The sequence below is a fragment of the Sinohyriopsis cumingii genome, chromosome 9 (genome assembly GCF_028554795.1).
Source record: "Sinohyriopsis cumingii isolate HCF-2022 chromosome 9, ASM2855479v2, whole genome shotgun sequence".
Taxonomy (NCBI): domain Eukaryota; kingdom Metazoa; phylum Mollusca; class Bivalvia; order Unionida; family Unionidae; genus Sinohyriopsis; species Sinohyriopsis cumingii.
Window position 1 is genome coordinate 114,316,350 of NC_142969.1, and position 20,555 is coordinate 114,336,904.

At 35.5% G+C, this 20,555-nt stretch overlaps 1 protein-coding gene across 20 annotated transcripts in view; it reads right to left on the minus strand.

Moving 5' to 3' along the window:
* Positions 1–20,555, minus strand: part of LOC149792501 (uncharacterized) — a 250,958-nt gene that overhangs the window by 45,183 nt on the left and 185,220 nt on the right. For 12 of the 20 annotated variants that reach the window (XM_089971093.1, XM_089971092.1, XM_089971101.1 and 9 more), the window contains 4 exons: positions 13,776–13,797; positions 11,543–11,627; positions 8,007–9,794; positions 2,194–2,244 (listed from right to left, as the gene is read on the minus strand). In XM_089971093.1, coding sequence (XP_089827219.1) covers positions 2,194–2,244; positions 8,007–9,794; positions 11,543–11,627; positions 13,776–13,797 — 1,946 coding nt within the window. Of the gene's footprint in view, positions 1–2,193; positions 2,245–5,991; positions 6,013–8,006; positions 9,795–11,542; positions 11,628–13,775; positions 13,798–20,555 lie in introns of all 20 variants that reach the window. The other 8 variants (XM_089971105.1, XM_089971102.1, XM_089971103.1 and 5 more) reach the window with 2 other exon arrangements.

Here is a 20,555-nt window from a genome sequence, read left to right on the forward strand (position 1 = left end):
GTCTCAAAAATGTATGTCAATGGGTGATAACTCTATAACTCTTCCATTATTGACATAGTTTGTTGATGTGCACAATTACGATTAACTTATTAATCCCACGAGAGTCACCAAGATGATAATTTCTTATGTGTACAGTGCAGGTATTAGATCGAATGATGATCTTTGGTTCACATTTCCATTTGTCAATATTTACAAGATTTCTAGTATCATCAGATCCAATTTGGGTTCTGTAAAAGTTGGAGTAAATTTCGTGCCCAATAAAATTTTTCATTAAAATACAAATTTATCTCTTTCCTTGACATTTACGTTTTTGAATTAAATCATCACTGAAATCTGACTCTGACAGGTTATATTTAGGAAAAGAAACCTAGAAATTTCTGTTGAAGATACTCCAATACATGTCAAGCAATATAGTTTTAAAAAAAAGAAACAATTCACTCAAATCTGCATTAATTTTTACCCATACCAAGCAAACCTGTATTAAACAGACACCTCTTTGAGATATCTCAAAATAAAGCATTTAAGTTATAAACTTACTTTAAGCAACCACCCATTTATAATGGCCACTTTTTGCATTTTTCTCAAGTGGCATCTTAATTTTTGCCTTGTTAGTAAATGTCTGAATAATAGGTCAAAGAAATGATAAACTCTGTATACATGTATATGTAACTACCATATGTACTTGTTTATAAGTCGAGTCAAACTGCAAACGATAGATCTGCCATAATATAATGTGCCTGAATGTCATGGTCTACGCTTTTCTTTCTACTCATTATTCCCAACAAACTGCACAGACTCGGATCTGACGGCACATTTTGCTACAATAGATATGGGTTTGTGCAGTTTGCAGTTGGACCTAACTTGTAAGTGAATACATATGCTATACTCAATGGAATCTCAAACACCCAAGGGTTTGGTTTAGTTTGGTTTGGTGTTGTAAGGCACATAAATACACCAAGGTTATTTACTACCATGGAATTAAAGCAATGTGCATTGCCCAGAGGCAGTCAAGCCAGGACCTTGCTAAAAACATTTGTGATCTGTAGCTTAAGTAAATAGTGCGGTTCCAAATTATTTTCAACAATTTGTCAAGTTCTAAAAACAGGTTGGAGTGATCAAGGGTGTTTGAGCCACATGACTGGACTATATTTACATGTCATTATCCCTTTTAATTTATAGTGTAACAATTTGTGTCCTGAATTGGGTACAGAACTGTGACTGCATAGTTTTGTATGCATGTCTACAGTTTAATGGCAAATTATCACAATCCTGGCAATATAATACAAATTAAAAGTTAAGTTCTAAAAATAGCCGTCGGATGAAAGGATCAACACCCCAACCCTTCCCAACCATAGCTACAATCTTTAGCAATTTCACATCAACTTTGTTTTTTTATCTACTTATTATATAATCAGAAAGGGACTGCCTTTCCTTAAATGTAAAGCAACTACTACAAAGTTTATAGCAACTGGGAGCAGGAAGCAGGACAGTATAGGCTTATTGTGTGGAACCCAACATGGCATTTTTTTACAGCTTCTATGACCCTGACCTCTCACCTCTAGGCTTACGAAACAATACTAAGGTACCTCTGCTGAAGTATATGAAAGTTTTTGAAGACTGGAATTGAGAATCTTCAAAGAACTGAAGATTGATTCAGTTAATTCAAAATAAAATATCAAAACTGTGCCTGTACTATGCCTCCTAAGCACTGAACTTAAAGAAAGCATATACTTGTCTCTCAAGTATGACAAATTAGTTGCTTGATTTGCAAGGTGCTGACAAAGGCAAACAAAATAAATTTTAAAATTGAAGAATTTGTGACACAACTAACTCAAAAACTAAATTATTAATGCTCATACAAAATAGCTCCTAGTATAAATAAGGTTACAATGCCTTGATTGCAAAATGCTACAGACCACTCATGGTTTTTCCATTGCCAATAGCATGCTACAGAAAGCAAGCTGTATTTTTATAAACATTATCGTTTCAACGTAAGTAAACTGATCATTTCCAAACTTCTTTTTCAGTCATAACAATAGTTAAGTATGTAAAGTTTCCGTGATATTTCTGTTTATATCACTGCATGTCCAGCAAGCTAGAGTGGTCTACAGGATTTCGGCAAATGAATAATTTCATGCAAACTGAAAACATAGTGCATAAAATAGAATATGTGAATGATACATTGTATACTACCTCATCTGACTCACTAAAAGATTCTGGGGGGGTGTCTGGGGGAGTGATTTCCTAGATGTGCAAAGAATAATGATGGATGAAAATATCATACAATAAATAAAGTCTGTGTGGCAATCTGGAAGAAAAAAAAGCTTCTGGACAAAAAAAGGGACTGATGATTAATTTAATAAGAATTTCCAGGAATCCCAGATAAGTTTTTCTGTCTGGATAAACTCCAACGTACTGAATTTTGTATGCAGCAAGAGAAGTACTGCACAAAGCACTTTGTCATAGCCTTCGTTGTTGAGTATGATATAAATGTATTGAAGATTAACTTTCTCAGTGTTAAGGTATAGCCATATGCTAAAATTTGGTTTAATTTTTGGGTAATATTTCTTTTGGAGTGTGGGTGGGAGATGAAAAGATTTCATGCAAGGTCTTCTTCGGATATATCCACAAACTGGAGTGCACAGCAAAAAGCATGACTCGAGAACTTGGACATTAAAAGTAATGTCATAGTGCTGTGACAACTTTCTGTTCACTGAAATAGACTGACAAAGCCAGGTCAAAATTCAATAAAAGTCGGTGTTCATAAGCTCAGAATAGTACAAGAATAGTGCAATCATCTTTGATTTGACCCAAAGTTCATTTAAGTCAGGTTTTCAAAACTCTTTTACAAAACTGCCTATATATTGGTGAAAGCTCGGCACCATTTTCATTCTGAACATGTTAAACATTGCAAGACACGTCTTAGAGAAAAACCCATGTTAATGCCACCATTTCAGGCAAGAGCAGTGATAGATAACAAGATTTTCAAAATGGTCACTATATGGTGTCATGTTGGCAGTCACATGAGCATCAATTCCATACAGAACCAGCTACATGTATGTTATAGTGAAAACCCCACATCAGTATGACCTTCCTTTAATTCGGAGTAGTGATAACAAGATTTTACAGATGGCCAACATAGCTGTAATGTTGAAAGTCTGATCAGCACCATTTCTATAGAAAATGAAGTCATTTAGTGACAACCCCATGCCTATGTGTCATTTTGTGACAACCCCATGCCTGTGTCATTTAGTGTCAAGCCCATGCCTATATTATCATCTATTCAGAAATGTAGTAATAATGAGGGTTACCAGGGCAGATATATTGGAGGCTTGATTGGTACCCTTTTCAACACAGATCAACAACATATCACAAGAAGTCTTTTGCAAAAAACCCAAGTTGTTATGATTATCAAACAACGTAAGTAGCTATAATGAGATTTTCATGATGGTGATCAAACTGGAGGTTTGATCATCATTTTTATTTGGGACCAAGAAGATTATGCCAAGTTTTATTTTCTTCTAAAAAACCTTTTGTCAATCTGATCATCTGTTGCAGGGAAGATTTTCAAGATGGCTACCATGCCAGTCTTACTGGAAGTCAGACTGGTGCCATTTTTTACTTAGGGTTATCCAGACATGAAAAGAAGTCTTTTAGCAAAAACCCCATGATGATATGACCATCCACTTAGGAAGAGCAGGTTTTTAATGTGGCCACTGTGGCTGCATTGTTGGATGCTATGTTGGCACCATTTCATTCAGGACCAATTAAATATTATAAGACCTCTTTTTTGAGAAAATGCCATCAATGTGAACTGGAACATCCATTACAAGAGGAAGAATGATAAGATCTTCAAGACAATTGCTCTGTCAGATCAACACCATTTTCATTTAGGACCAACTAAACATCATAATACATTTTTCAGCAAAACCCACATGCCAATATGGTCAACTGTTCAGGAGCAGTAGTGATAAGATTTTCAAAACTTCCACTTTGTTGGTCATAATAGATGTCTGAAGACCATCACTATCATTTTGGTCAAACCAGACCCAAAGAAATCATATTGGATATCTGAGGTAATTTCCAAAGAGAAAAAGTTTCATAAACCAAATAGACATCATAAGCAGTCTTTTAATGAAAACTCCAAGTTTATGAGACCAGTCATTCAAGTGCCAGTAACAAGAATTTCAAGATGGCTGCCATACTGCATGTCAGACTGGCACCAGTATTGTTTAGGACCAGTGGGACATCATACAAAGTCTTTGACCTAAATCCCTTGTTTATATGACAACATTATCAGGAAATGTAGTCATAACATAATTTTCAAGATGGTTGTCATGTCCAAGGAGCACCATTTTCCTTTAGGACCTGCAAGACCTTTGGATTATTTTTTGTGAACAGTTTCATATAATTGTGGAGTAGTAATATCAAACTTGTACTAATGGATGATGGAAAACAAACCAGTGGATTAATCCTTTTGGATTATGACCAGTAGAACAAGAAGTAAGAAAACAAGGCTTCTACGAAGGGTACATTACAGGTCCACACCGTGTTTAATTGTCCCCAATGTAAGCACTTGTTGGATATGACTGACTGAAAATTATTGACCAGTGAGTCTGAATGAACAGACCCTTTGGTACTGGTATGAAGTCTTGAACCAAACTGAATGTGTAGAAACTATTATCATCTTATTAGGCTTGCCATGACTGACCTCTGACCTTTAACCCACACACCCAATCAATGGGTTTGTTCATTAACCTACGTGCAAGTCATTCACAAAGTCTCGTGAAAGCACTTTCAAACAAATGTTATTCTGCAAAACTGGTTTTTCTTTTAGCCACAGTGTTGACCTTTTGACCCCAACATAACAGTCCCCTTCCTTATCCAAAGTACAAGGAATCCATAAAGTTTGGTCAATTGCTGTGATGCTGAACTAATACTATTGTGTAGGAACCATTTTCTTTCCTTGTTTTGTAGACCTAACTAACATTTTGCTAAATCTGTTTTTCACTGAGCCACAGTGACTTTTGACCCAAAATAAATGGACTTCTTCCTTATCCGAAGTCCAAGCTATCCACAAGGTTCAGTAACTGTAGATGGCGGAGAGCTCGAGTTACAATGAAATTAATAACAGATGGACAAATGGACAGAGATCACAACATAATACTCGGCTTTATCATGGGCATATAAAAACTGAAATTCAAAATATTTTGAAGTAAACTCTTAAAATTCAAAGCTCTTGCATCTCTCTCCTCTCTCTTGCAAAATACAAATCCTTGCAAATGTGTACATTTTTGACTTAAAATTAAGAAGGTTATTAAAGGTTATTAATGTTCACAAACTACACTCCCACTCAATGACGCCAAAAAAATTGAGACTAGTGATAAATTCATGTAACAGGTGTGAATAGGTAAATAAAGGTGGGCACAGAATTGTATATGTTTATTATAAAAAAATGACAGGTCTGAATAGGCAATTTGAAGTGTGCAAAAAAATGTGTATGCTGATTATGAAAAAGATGACATGTGAGTGAAAAGCCTCTGATCATATTAGTTTAACTGGATTTCTTCTCCAATCCTTGGCATTAACTTCAGTCATCAGTGCTTGATAAGAACATAATAATTCTGATAATCTGTTAATAAAAAATATCAGATAATCTTATTAATGTTCAGTAATAATTAAAGAAGTTGCATGCATATTATTACAACTGAACTGAGATAATCTCTTTTATACTTACTAGTAAAGGATGAATTTATTGTCCACCTTAGTGCCATAAGCTATTCTATCATTATCAAAATTAAAAGTAGAATTCTGCCAAAGGGAATATCAAGGCTGGATATGTAAAGCAAGTATATAAACTAATACTGGTAATAGGAGTTATCTCCCTTATATAACTGGTCATGAAGTAAATGTGCAAAGCTGAAGGGAAGGCATTCAATTATCTCCCTTTAGTCTGATAATTGCAGGACTGGGTTCAAATGAAAAACAGACCTTTGTCCTGAGCGTTGAACTCTACAATATGGCAGTAAGTTGAAGAAAAATATAACATGTAAGCTGCAAGAAAGAACTATTTGGTAGCCTACGCTCTTACATAAATTGATACAAAATAACATTTTAATGTCTAGTCAAAATTCCAGGAAAGAACTGTTCATTTAAAAACGATTCAAAATGCACAAAATTCAATTCAACATACAATTTAATTTCAGACATCAAGATGCAACACAAAGCAAAATGCTTCAGGCATTGATTTCCTTGCAAAACCCTGAATCACTAATACTCCAAAAAATCATCATGCATAATAAAATCAGTCTTGCAAAAAATGTGATATATTTTATCAATAATTTGCTTCACATGCAAAAACATTTGGTTATAAGATAAATATTGATAACAAGTATTCAAAATAAGGTCGGCAATACTAAAGTAGGCCTTTATCATTATCTTGTGGAAAAGCCTTGAAAGTATTTTGATCTACTGAAAATAAATTATTTAACTTCCAAACAACTGATAAACGTTTAAAAGCACTTAGGCCAAAAAATTCATTTTTAAAGACCCGGTGGTCTTGTTATAAATAACTTGGCTTCACATATTAAGTTTATTTAAACTCTTCACATATTAAGTTTATTTAAACTCCTCTATAAAAGAAAAGAATTCAACAGCTGGACAAAAATATTTAGTGATTTAAAATGAGATCAGCATTTTCTTTTTCTTTGCCAATTCAAGTGGTGCTTTCCCATAGAACATGTGGCAGCCTCTTTATCATTGGTAAGCCCATGTGAAACTGTATATAAAATGAAATGTTTCTGAATGAATAATCATTTCCTGAGCATAGCTTTTATTTTTAAATATGCTATCCAGATGTAGTCCATGAAAATACTGCTAATTCAGTTTTAATGTTGCTAGACAAGTAAGTTATCATAAATTATTTATTTCATGTCAACATTAAATGCTAAAGGTTAAGAAAATGGAAATAAAATTTCATAAATAAATAGTACTAACAGGCCTTGCTTATGTCAGTTAGCGTGGCAGAGCCTTAGTTAGAGAAGCTCAGGGGCTACAACTCCTCCAAATGAAGAAGCAGAATACTGCGCCTTTAAGGTCATATAAAAATATAATGGTGGTTGATTAATTTCAGCCCTAACTCCTCATGATGATGTTGTGGTATGCAGGAAAAATCAAAATCTTTTGAGTTCCCATCAAAATATAATGGTGTGTGATTAATCTGGGCCCTAACTCAAATGCTGATGATGTTGTGGAATAGAGGAAATCATAATCATGTAAGGTCTCATCAATATATAATGTGTCATTAATGCCTCTAGATGATGTGAAAATCACAATCTATTAAGGTTTCATCAGGATAAAGCTGCATGCCATCAATCCTTGTTAAAGTAAAATGCTGGAGAACCCCAAGTCTGGCGAATGGGTAATTGTGCGGGATACTTCCTCTAACTGAAATAAAACTCACTCATGTCACATTAACATAAGCTGCCAAACTTTTATGAAATCCAACAAGTCATGAAAAGGTTGTGTGGAAACCAAGCGCACGAGGATGGACAATCTGGGGCATTAACTCTAAATAAAATCTGGACAAAATTTAACATCCTTGTTCAAGTTTTGCTGCAGAAACCAATGTCAAGTGTTAATACAATGACAGTTCTTCTTTTATGAGTTAAGCATTTATAATTGTAAAGGTGTAAACAGATATTTTACTTTTCACATGGGCTTACATTTATTCAGTATTCCCTTTCTATAATGCACTTCAGTATAACATGATCCCTGATAAGCCCAAAACAGTCAGCGTTGTGATGTTGGAACATAATGCACCCAAATATAAGGCAACCTCATCTGTAATGGTACTATCTGATGGCTCCCATAATCAGTGTTATACTGAGGTTCTACTGTATTGCGTAAAACAACCCTGAAAATTCTTTCATATTCATTATATAATATGGTAATCCAAAGGTATTTCATAAATAAATTACTGCATTCTGTAACACATGCTCACCCACCTTTTTGGAAACGGGCTTGGGTGTTTCCTCCGATTCTTTAGCTTGCTCTTGTATAGACTTAAATTTATTCAGCAGGGTTTTGGTGGTATCCTTGGCAGGCATGCCTTCTGTCCAATCAGTCTTGTCTTCACGAGCAATGTCATCGTTGTGTACTGGTTCATTTTCATACAGCACAGGTTGAGTTTGCTCTTGATACTGACCGGGTAAATCTTGGGGTTTCACATGTCCACTTTCTCCTTTTGGGGATTTTGGGCTCAACAGGCCACGCATCTCGGCAACTCTCGCATCTTCTCTTGGTGGTGTAAATTCTTTGCATTTAGGTGATACTGATTTTGTACCCTTGTTACTGGCACTCTCACTCTCTAGCTGTTTCCATTTTGAGGTCAAATTTTTGGTCAATCCAGGTTCAGGAAGGTCACTTTCAACAGTATCTGCTTCTCGTGCGACATCGGCTCTCTTTTCCTGTGGTCTACTCTCTAGAATACCACTCTCCGGTTTTTGTTCTTCAACCACTAGTGATTTAACTGGGGTACTTTCATAAACTCCAGCTTCTTTCGGTGGCGTAAATTCCTTCTTTGTTCGAGGCTGAGATGAAGGGGATTGTGATTCCATCTGCTTGAATTTGCTAGCAACAGTTCTGGCCATACCTTTCTGAGGTAGTTCCAGCTCTTGAACCTCAGAATATTTTGGAAGATTGCTTTGTGTGGGTGTGCTCTCTAACACCCCAGATACAGTTTTTCCTGGGCTAGTTTCACGTGGAGGTGTGAATTCTTTGGTTTTCCCTGGAGTTGTTGGGGATACACTTGATCTCTGAATTTCAAGAAATCTTTCTTTAACATTTTTAGCATAGCCTTTCTCAGGAAGGATATCCTCAACTTGGTCTTCGGACCTAACGACTTCAACAGGAACTGCTGGTTTGTTTTCAAATACACCAGCATCAACTTTAGGTTCATATTTTTCTAGCACAGTTCTTGGCTCACTGACATATTCCACCTTTCCAGACCTGTCAGGTGTCAGCCTCTTACTCGGGGATGGAGGGGGCTTATTTTTTCCTTCATTCTCAATCTCCTTAAATTTTGACAAGATGCTTTTGGCTGCTCCTTTTTCTGGAAGTATATCTTCAACTGGTGCATCTGACTTAACAACATCTTCTTCCTGGTGTGGCTTGCTTTCAAAAATACCAGACTCTGGTTTTCCCTCATATGCATCAAGTTTCGCTCTAGGTTCACTTACATACTCTACTTTTCCTGTTGGATCTGGTGTCAACTCCTTCTTCTCCTTTGTCACAACTTCAGTTTTTTTACCATCCATTTCTTTGTACCTATTTGCAATGTTTTTGGCATAACCTTTTTCTGGTAGTGGTTCATCCTGTAGTTTTTCCCCCGATTTTATTATGCCCTCGTGAGTTTGTGGCTGGCTTTCAAAAATTCCTTCTTCTGATTTGCCTTCATATTTTTCAATTTTTGCTCGTGGTTCGCTAACATATTCCACAGGTCCTGTTTCTTTTGGTGGTGAGGGTTTCCGGCCTGCCTGTGTTGTATCAGTGCTCTGAATCTGTTTGAATTTTTCCAAAAGACTTTTTGTCTTTCCAGTTTCTGGAAGTTCTGCTGAAGTATCTACATCACCTTCCCTCACAGCAGACGAATCCCGAACTGGCTCATTCTCATATTCCCCACCCTCGGCTTCAGCATATTCCTCTTGAATGGACCTTCGTTTTGGAGATTCACTTGAGTCAGATTTTCCCGACTCAAATCGCTGTCGTACAGAACCCATCTCTGCAAAGTGGATCTGGAAAAAGCCGAGAAAATATTTTGAAATGACCATCTTTATATTAAAGGAACATGCATCCAATGTGCATGGCTTACTATATTGCTATGATCCACAACTAGCGCTTGTTAGACTGTCTTAAACCACATTTTACATATGGATGAGTTTAATGCCATCAGAAAGAGCAAGTTATTTGTGGAAACATTAATAGCAAAAAGGTGCATATTTAAATTGCGGCAACTAAAAGAGATATGAGTCCCTCAAAAAGAATTTCCTGGAAATCAAGACCATTTCTTCATTTTAACTGCTGATTGTTGAAACCACCTCTGATATTCTTAAGCAATAAGATTTTCAAATTAGCCATTGTTGCAGCCATATTGGATGTAAGATTGGCACCAATTTTATTTAGGCTAAACTGGACACTATTTGAGGACTTTTGGCAAAGGTTCCATGTTTATATGACCATCCATGCAGGACAAATGATGAGAAGATTTTCAATGTGTTTATTGTGGCAGTCATATCTGAGGTTAGACTGGCATTATTTTCATTTAGGACAAATAGATATCATAATTAGTCTTCTTATTAATTCCTGATGTTGATATGACTTTCTATTTAACAGTATCAAAAACAAGATTTTCAGGCTAGTTGCCATGCTGGATTGTCAGTTTGGCACCATTTTCATACAGTACCAACAGAAGTCATTTAGAGAGAACACCATGTTGATATGACTTTCTGTCTAAATTTTCAATCTGGCTGCTGTGGTGGCAATACTGGATATCAGATCGGAAAAAGTTTTAGTTCAGACACCAAGAAAACCCCATGATGATTTGATTTTCTGTTAAAGACTAGTAGCAATAACAGGATATTCAAGATGACTGCTCTGGTGGCCATATTGGATGGCATTAGCATTATTTTCATTTAAGATCAACTAGGCACCACAATAAGTCTTTAGCAAGAACCCCATGCCAATGTGACATTGCAGCTTATTGGATGTCAGATCAGCACCATTTTAATGTAGGACCAACAAGACATAAAAAGTCTTTTGCTAAAACACATATGTGGATATTCAGGAGGGGTAGGGATACAATTTTCAAGAATCCTGTTGTGATGGCCATATTGGATGTCTGAGCAAACCATTTTCATTTAGGATAAATCCAATGTCAGTATGACTTTCCATTCAGGAGAAGAAGTGGTTATAACAAAGTTTTAAGATGGCTGTCATGGTGGCCATATTGAAAGTCAGATCGGCAACATTTTCATTTGGTACTAAGAAGACATTGTAAGAAATCTTTCCGTTTAATCCCCATGCTGATATGAAGATACGCCCAGAACAAGTAGCAGTAATAAGATTTTCAATATGGCCACTGTGGCAGCCACATTGAATATCCAAGAAGAACAATCTTGACTTAGGACCATTCAAACATTACAATGGGTCTTCTGGCAAAAAACCCACATGTTGATATGACTTTCATTCAGAAGAAAAATAAACAAGATTTTTAACAGGTAAATGATGACAAGATACTTAATTCCTTTGTTACCTGTTTTCCCAAAGTCATGTACACACATACACACATACACACACACACACACATAATGAAACATACATTATAGTTCAACATAAAAGGAGGAAATTGATCTTTATCATAGTCAAAACATATCAAAAGTCAAATTATGGATAATAAAATATCTTCACAGCATGGCACTCATACATTACAAAAGCTGTAATTAAACATCCAATAATTTTTTCAACAATTTTATTCTGTAGTTACCTCCTCTTTCTCCTTGGTTTCCCTGAAGACATCAGGATCTCTTTGGGGCTCCTCGTCCTCGGTGTAGCCATTTTGATGAAAAGTGCTGATGAAAAAAAGTTTACTTAAAATATGTCCACAACCAATGATGTGTGCAACTATTTGCTACAACAACCAAAACTAACAAGAGTAGGATGAATGGCACGTTATAAGCCTGTCCCAAGTTTTACAGTTTTGTATGTAGGTACTAGCTGGGTATGGATGAAACTCGAGATCTGTGACAAATGGAACTCAATGACCTCAACGTTTTGTAAAGGTAAACACTGTTGAACAAATGTTATGGTGCAGAAGCATTTGTTTTTTCTTCTTAAAATTACTATGACTTTGACATCTGACCTTTGACTCCAGAATCTACAGGTTTCTTTATTACCATTATTGCAAAGCACTTACAAAATTTGGTCAAGGAACAATGACCCAGACCTTTCATCTTTTGACCCCAAAATGAATGTTTCTTCAATACCTTACATTCAGGCCCTCCACAAAACGTTGGTCAAGGTATATGGTCTAGATCTAAAGTTATCTTGCAAAAACTATTTCTCTTTTTCCAGTCATTGTGACCTTGACATTTAACCCAAACTCTGATGGGCTTCATCCTTGTGCCAAGTGCAAGCCATCACACAAACTCTGACCCAGGCCTGTAATTGAAATAATGTCAGTGTGCAGAAAGTCAGTGACCTTCACCCTTGATCAAAAGGGTTCATCTTACCTTAATGCAACCAATCCACCAAGTTAGTAACTATATGTTTGAGTGTGATTTGGATTTTTAACGTAGATTTTAAAAAAATCAGTCATATTGTTACAATGTCTGCAGTGTGGCAGTTTATGGTGATGTCTAGCACTACGGCATCATGTCGCAGACATGTAGCATCATGTCCCTACCAGTCACATTATCCTGACACCAGGCCGACCAGTCCTAACACTAACCTCTTAATGCTGAGCGCCAAGCGAGGCAGCTGTTAGTACCATTTTTTTAAAAGTCTTTGGTATGACTCCACCGGTGATCGAACCCAAGACCTCCTGCATCCGAGGCGGATGCTCTAACCACTAGGCCACTGCTTGGTAACTATAGATGATGTAGAAAAGTTAATGTGCTGAAACTGTTATTTTTCCTTCAGTGAGTTCATTTTTACCCAAATGCATGCCATTCACTTAGATGGGTAACTGCAAATGATGGAGAACTTGAGTTGTTGGGCTGAAACCATTTTTCTTCCATCAGTCACGACCTTCATCTTTGACCTTTTCATGCCAAAATCAATATGGTTCTTCCTTACCCAAGTACAAGCCATCCATGAAGTTTGTTTATTGCAGATGGTTGAGAATTTAAGTTATTGTGCTGAATCAATATCACACTTACCTTGACCTCTTGCATTTTTATGCCAAAATTGATAGGGTTCTTCCTTACCCCAAAGTGGTAACTTGCAAATGGTGGAAAACTATAGTTATTATGCAAAATCATGTCTCTTTCTTTCAATTAGTGACCTTCACCATTTAACTTTGACTTCAAAAACAATCATCTCCACGTACCCCAAGTGTAATCCAAAGTCTGGTAATTGTAGATGGTGGATTAACTTAAGTTATTTATGTACAAACAAACTTGGTAAAAGATATACATGAACTGACAGATGGAAATCACCATAACATTTAACACATAAGGGGGCTGGGTCTAAAGAAATAAAGGTAGAACTTTAAAAAAATAATCATATATTTGGTTGATTTTCAGTACAAATTTTGAGAAATCACCATGATTCCTGCAATCATGAGTTTTAAAAAAGACATGCATTTTTAAAAACTTTATGGTAGAACTTGTTTTGCCATCAACAAAAGCAAAGTTTAATTAAAATCTAACACACACAACTTTTTTTACCTTTACCGAAACAATTTTAGTGTTGTTGTTGTTGTTGTTATAGGGTTTAATGCCATTTTTCAGCACACGATAGGCTATACATGGCGGCCAGTATTAATGGTGGAGGAAGAATCCGGGAAAACCCCAGAAAGAACCACCGACCCACGAGAAGCTACTGGCAAGCTTTCTCACATACCCACATTGGCTGAATCTGAGACTCGAACCCACGCAGAAAGAGGTGAGATGGCAGCGATCCGTAACGAAGAGCGCTTTAGACCACTCGGCCACTCGGGGCCCCAATTTTAGTGTTGCCATTTAAAACTACTAGTGATAAATAAACTATATACTCACTGCTGTGCATGGCTGCCTGAATCTGAAAGATGAATGAAACAAAATTTAATTAAATCAGCAGAAAAATATAAAATACTGTATATATCTTGGTACAAGTCGGATCCAATGGCAAACAATAGAGACTCTGGTCAGCCATCATATAATGTACAGGCAGATTAGGGTCTATGTCACATAATGTACAGGCAGATTAGAGTCTGTCACATAATGCTACTGGCAGATTAGGGTCTATGTCACATAATGCACTGGCAGATAAGGGTCCATGTCACATAATGCACTGGCAGATTAGGGTCTATGTCACATAACGCACTGGCAGAGTAGATTAGGGTCTATGTCATATAATGCACAGACAGATTAGGGTCTCTGTCACATAATGCACTGGCAGATTAGATTAGGGTCTATGTCACATAATGCTCTGGCAGATTAGGGTGTAAGTTTATTCAACAGATTAGTCCTAATGAACTGCAGTTCACTTTTCATGAAGTCTATAATTTCATTTTATTTTGCAGCAATTCAATTAATGTGCAGTTTAATGTGCAGTTTGATAATAACCTGTTATGGAAATACAACAACAAAACTTGATTTCATCTGAATCAGCCATGCAGAGCAAGCAAAAAGCATGCACCTCATCAGAATGGGTTCAGCTAATACCATTCAGTTATTACCACAAAGACATTAGACATAGCCTTCATGTTTCACCTGCCATCAAGCTCTTGTGAAGTTGTTGTACATGAAACTGGTGCTACACACAATATTCATCCACAAACAAAATAACATGACTTTGTATCCAACCGTTTTTGAGAAAATGACTATATGAAGAAAATTAACATGTGTAGTTCTAGCACATTGTCAAACTCTTCAATTTTGGAGGTAAGTAATTCTTGCATGTGGTCTGCAATCCTATAATGTTTCAATGTAAGTGATCAGCTTTGAGAAACATGGGAACTTGTAAAGTTTTGGATGGCAGTGGCAATAAGGTCAATTGTAGTAAAGGTAATGGAGTAGGTTGAAATAAGGTAGAATAGAGTGAAGGATGGTCGGTAGTGGAAATAAAGAAAAAATGGAGTGCAATTAGGGCATTGAGAATAAGGCAGATTTGTTGATCATTGCTCCTGCTGAAAACCTGCAATTTCACTGTAATTATAAACTTTTATACCTAGTAAATATTGTTTCTGTTAGTATAGCTAGCCCTTGATAAAATGCTGTAGCTGGGGCTCATTAACGCTGCTTTTATTATTTATTGCAGAATGAGGATTTAAAGGTGAGTGCCTTAAACCTGGAGCTGCTGCTATAGAAAAAAGTAAATGAAATACCAACAGACAGAAGAAACACAATTGGATAGAATGAAAAAAAACTGATGGAAGATGCATACAAAGAATGAAAGGAACAATTGAAAATACATATCTATTCACAAGGGCACAGACACATGCAAATAGTAGTTGTTCCTAAATATGTTTTCATGTAAATATGTTTCCTTTAATATCTGTGTATTTGATTATTGGATGTCAAGTTTATCTAGTTTTATTTGTGAATGGGTTTTTAAAGGTATTTTCAGCTTCTTACTTACATTCAAGTACAGATGCTTTCTCAATAATTTAGCTAAACTATTTTAGCTGAATATTACTGAATATTTTATAAGTGGATGATTGAATGTAAATATATTGTCACATACTCTGTTTATACACAAGACTAGACTGTGTTCCAGTTTTAAGGCTCTACTGTCTGATTTATTCTGAATTAAGTGACTTAAACCAGTCTATTAGGGCTAAAAAGTTTAGTGGTCCATAATACATGACAGAAGATAACAGTAAAGCTATTAAACTTCTTTAAAAGGTATATAAAATAAAAGATATGTGTAATAAAGATAAAATCCTTAAATTACATAGTCAAAATACAAGGCGAAAACTTTCTACATGTAAAATGAAGCACGAAGTAAAACTGCAATGTCCCAACAAGTCAAAAAACCACTCCCTTCCTCTTACCTCGACTGAATTGACAAAAACAAATTTTGAGATTGTGTTGTGAACTATTAAGATGTGCCACTTATCAGCTCACCTTGTCTACATGATGACCCCTACATATAGGTTAATGACAACTAACTGTAATGCTATAATAACATTTATGCCTTGCCAAATGATGGTGCAACACCTATACAGAATTTCCTATACAAGTCTCAGCTTAATGGATCAAACATACCTGTAGATATGACATTTGTATGACATGGTCAAATCTAATGCAGGGCCTGCTCCTGACTTAGACCAATGAATCAAAATTACCTATGCATAAGCAAGCACCACTTATTTTGAGTTCACTGTTTATAAAGAAAATTTACAAGATATAATAATACCATCTGTCCATACAGTCAAATAAAAATTGTCAACTTCACTCATCTTTATATACTCACTTGTGTGTGTGTGTGTTGGATTTTTAACTTGGCTTTAACAATTTTTCAGTCATATCACAACAATGTCTGCAGTGTGACAGTTTATAGTGATGTCTAGCACTGGGGCATCATGCCACAGACATGGAGCATCATGTCCCACCCAGTCACATTATCCTGACAATAGGATGACCAGTCCTAACACTAACCTCTTAATGCTGAGCGCCAAGCGAGGCAGCTGTTAGTACCATTTTTGTAAGTCTTTGGTACGACTCGGCCGAGGATCGAACCCACAACCTTCTGCATCCGAGCACCTTGTCATATAACACTGCTAGTATCGCATACACCTGTATGCACCTGAACAAATGTGGAATAACAAATCTTAAGTGCTTTATAAATCTTACCAAACAACTTTCATATTGTCAACATTTAGTCTATTTCAAAATGGCTGTGTTGGTTTTCAGATACAGGGTTAATCTATCAACTGTACCCCTCAACGGTAATAGTTATCAAATCATATACTGTATATCAGCTAAGTGTTGATGTTGGTACAGTACACGTATCCATATATGCCAATCCATGGAAAGGAAAAAGTGTAATCCCTGCATGTGGACAAAAAGAGTAATCGAGCAGAAAAAAGTAATCCACATACGACAAATATTCAATAAGCATATGTACAAAATGATTTATTTACTCCTCTCGTCTTTTAATATCAGTTACCACTTCAAAGTTTCATATGTAGTACTTTAAAGAAACAGATTTTCATGTTGCATTACAAAGCACTTTGTACCATCTGCGACCATGATGTGCACACCAGTAGAGCACTAATTGCAGTGTTACAAAGCCTGGATCCGAATTCACTTTTATTTTTGTTAACAATACTGAACAATCTCTCTCAGCATTAGAATGACAAAAGAACCAAGATTCCTTTCATAACCTGACAAAGAAGAGGAAATTTATATCTTCCAGTGGTTGGATATTTTAGTTGGGAAATAATGTGCCATTGCACATCAACTCTGTCAGCATGAAGTACAATGTCAAGTAGAATGCCAGCTTTATACTTCAGGGGTTCTCCTTCTAATTTATCATTTGCCCTTCCTCACAAACAAGGTGCATCAAATGACAGAAACAATCACTTATGTACACTGATGGAGACATTTTCAAAGTATAGGATGCAACTCCTTTATGAATTCCAGTCATCACTGATGCATTATCAGCTGAAAACCCCATACAGTTTTGCCAACTTGCATCATGTTTCTTCAAAGCATTATCATGCAAATAAAAAATGTTTTCTCTAGTAGAATCTACTGTTAATTCTGGTAATGAAATAAAAGCATTCTGACTTTGCCCTTTTCATTGTCAAAGTATTTTACAAAGACTGGGTACAGCTTATTGCTATCATAATCACTACTCCTGTCTGTGGCAATACAAAACTGTAGTTACGTAGAAGTCATCTTTTCTAGAATATTGTCTGTGGGATTAATGGGATGCCCCCCAAAAAATGAAAAAAAAAAAAACCAAATTATTTATTTTGATGAGGATTATACTGAAAATGCGTAATCCATATGTTTATGCGTAAGGTGTAATTTAGCACCAAAAAATGTAATGGTTGGCATGTATGTCTATGAGTAAAGTGTGGGTGCTGTATCAGTAAAAGTTAGGTGTTGGTATGTGTATCAGTAAAGTGTGGGTGTTGTTTACATATCAGTAAAGGGTGGATGTTGGTATGTGTTTCATTTAAATGTGAGTTTTAATATGGATGGATACATGTGGCTTTGCCTGATATTTTTTAACCCACAAATAACACAACTGCCATATATTTATGAAATTTAACATAAAACATTAGAAGATGGTTGTGACAAAAAGAAAACATTGATATAAACTATTAAAATATGTCATTTATGGTTCTAGATTTACAGTCACTTTAGACTAGTAGTATCTTTTGATGATTTTACTGGTTACTCTCAAATTAGTTATAAAAATCTTGTTTTTTTTTCCACTGTACTGTTTTGAAAAATGCTTAATTAACAAGGAGACTTGCCATCTTGAAAACTGTTAACATATAATTGATAGGTTTTTCCAGTCAAGTCTGATGGTAAACTTTATTTGACTTGATCACCAAACAAGTCTTGCATGATGATAATAAAAGTTTGTTGTTGCTGATAGCATATTTTTGTTTTTAATTCTCGCCATGGCTACACTTTCTTTGTTTAGAAGGTCTGATCTGCTGAAACGCAAAGACACAATATAGGCACAAAAAAATATAGTTTGAGGGACAAACATAATGTCTGTAATACATACCCTTATGCAATTGTTCAATTATAGGATTTTTGACAAGTCCAGGATATAAATGTTCCCACCTGTATTGTCTTGTACTTTGTACCAAAAGAGTGTTTAAACAGTTGCACTTTGTACCAAAAGAGTGTTTAAGCAGTTGCACAAATATCATAACCAAATAAATACATTGGATAATTATGAGTACTGTATGTCCAAAGTCTGAAATATGAAGGTTACACGTGGCCATTTTACAGTTCTAAGTGCACCTATCTGCCAGATTCAGACAAATGCTGTAATTTTAGAATCTCTGATATATCAGGGTAGATAGTGAAAAAGAGTAAATAAGTAAGTGTCAGTGGGGAGTGTAAAGACATTTCTTTGACATGGACAGAGAAAAAGAGTAAGTCATGGTTCCCATGCTTTTCTAAATATATATTTCCAGGTCTTTTCCAGCTTTTTTCTAGGATGAAATTAATTTTTTCAAGGTTAACATGTGACCATTACTGAATGGAATTAAAGAACAGTTTGGATTATAAAACATGCATTTTCCAAATCTGAAGATGTTTATCTTTCAAGAATCTCCAAAACATATATGTCAGGAAAGATAATCATGTACAAAACCAAAAAATGAGTCACACGAAACAGATCTGACTATATTCCTATAAATTGTTTCCTTATAAACCTTTAATTTTAAAGAATTCTAGAGCAATATATGTGCAAGTTATACAAAGCAAACATTTCCTATCACAGTATGAAGAAGGAAAAAAACAACTTGCAAAGTATAATAGAATCTTATCTTGTAACAAAAAAATGTTAAACCCTGAATTTGTGTGTGCCAATAAAATCTCAAACAAGATTTTTCAACCTAAACTTAAACTCCAACAATTTGGTTAAATATTCCATCATTTAAAGATATTTACAAAAAGGTTGATTTAAATTTTGACAAAAGACCTTCAAAATGATACACTGTTGTATAAACAAGGGCTGAATTTTCTGTAAAATCCACTTTTCTTGTAGTTCAATAAACCAGTCCCCAAACCTGTATTGACACATGGGCTCTTATCGTTTCTTAATATATAATAAAAGGGACGACAATTTCCCATTTCTCCTGCGGTCCATTTAAGATCTGAAACCATGGCTTCAAGCTACAAGTCACTGTGCAACAATTTCGCACAAAAGATCAGCTCAGAGATTAGACATGTTTCTAATCCGGGTTTCCAACTACATTTTTCACATATGGACATTTAAGATGGAGTGTGGGTTCAGAGCAATTACATATAAAAAATCTGGAATCTGCTGCCACCATAAGATAGCTTACCAGCTGGCCTAGCAAATTTAAGCTATGCTGACTTATACCTGCATGAAATCGATAGGATTATTTATTTTCTCAAAAATGGCAAGTATTATAATTGTTATGCCTTTAATAGACAGACTAGACGAAACTCAGCATAGATGAAACCTGACCCAGTAGCAACCATTTGCATTAATAGTCACATAACTTCACAAATCTTAAACGACATTGGAAGTCCAATAGTCACAGGATATCAACAAACAACCTCCTTTTCAATGGTGTACAAAATTTCCATTATATTAAATGAAAGTCTTATATCTTTTGTACAAACCAGAAAGAACATATAATTCTAAACATTTTCATTTCGAGAACAACTACAAGAAACTTGGCCAGTCTGATTCATCAAGCAGAATAGTCTGGTTCCCTGCTTTGTATGTTCCCTGTGTGACAGAGCACATGTCAACGTGGTAGTCACATGATGCAACAAAACTATGAAGTTGGTCTCGGAATAAATAAAGAGAATTTTGTGCCCTTTCATTTTTGTATTTTTATTTGAACAACTTTCATTTAATGTTTTTTTCTACAATATTTGAAAATGACGATTTTGAGATTGTGTGTTCTCATGTGAGTAGCAATTGAAATCGCTAATACCAACTAAAATTTCATCCACGCATAAGTTTTATTGTCATTCAGCAGATTGAAGATATTATGATTTTAATACTCACAATTTCTGACAAAATAATTTTCATATCAATTTTATGCAGGTATAAATCGATTTAACAACGTTTAAGTTTGTTAGCCATCTGCTAAGCGGCTATGTTTTAACGCCATGTAA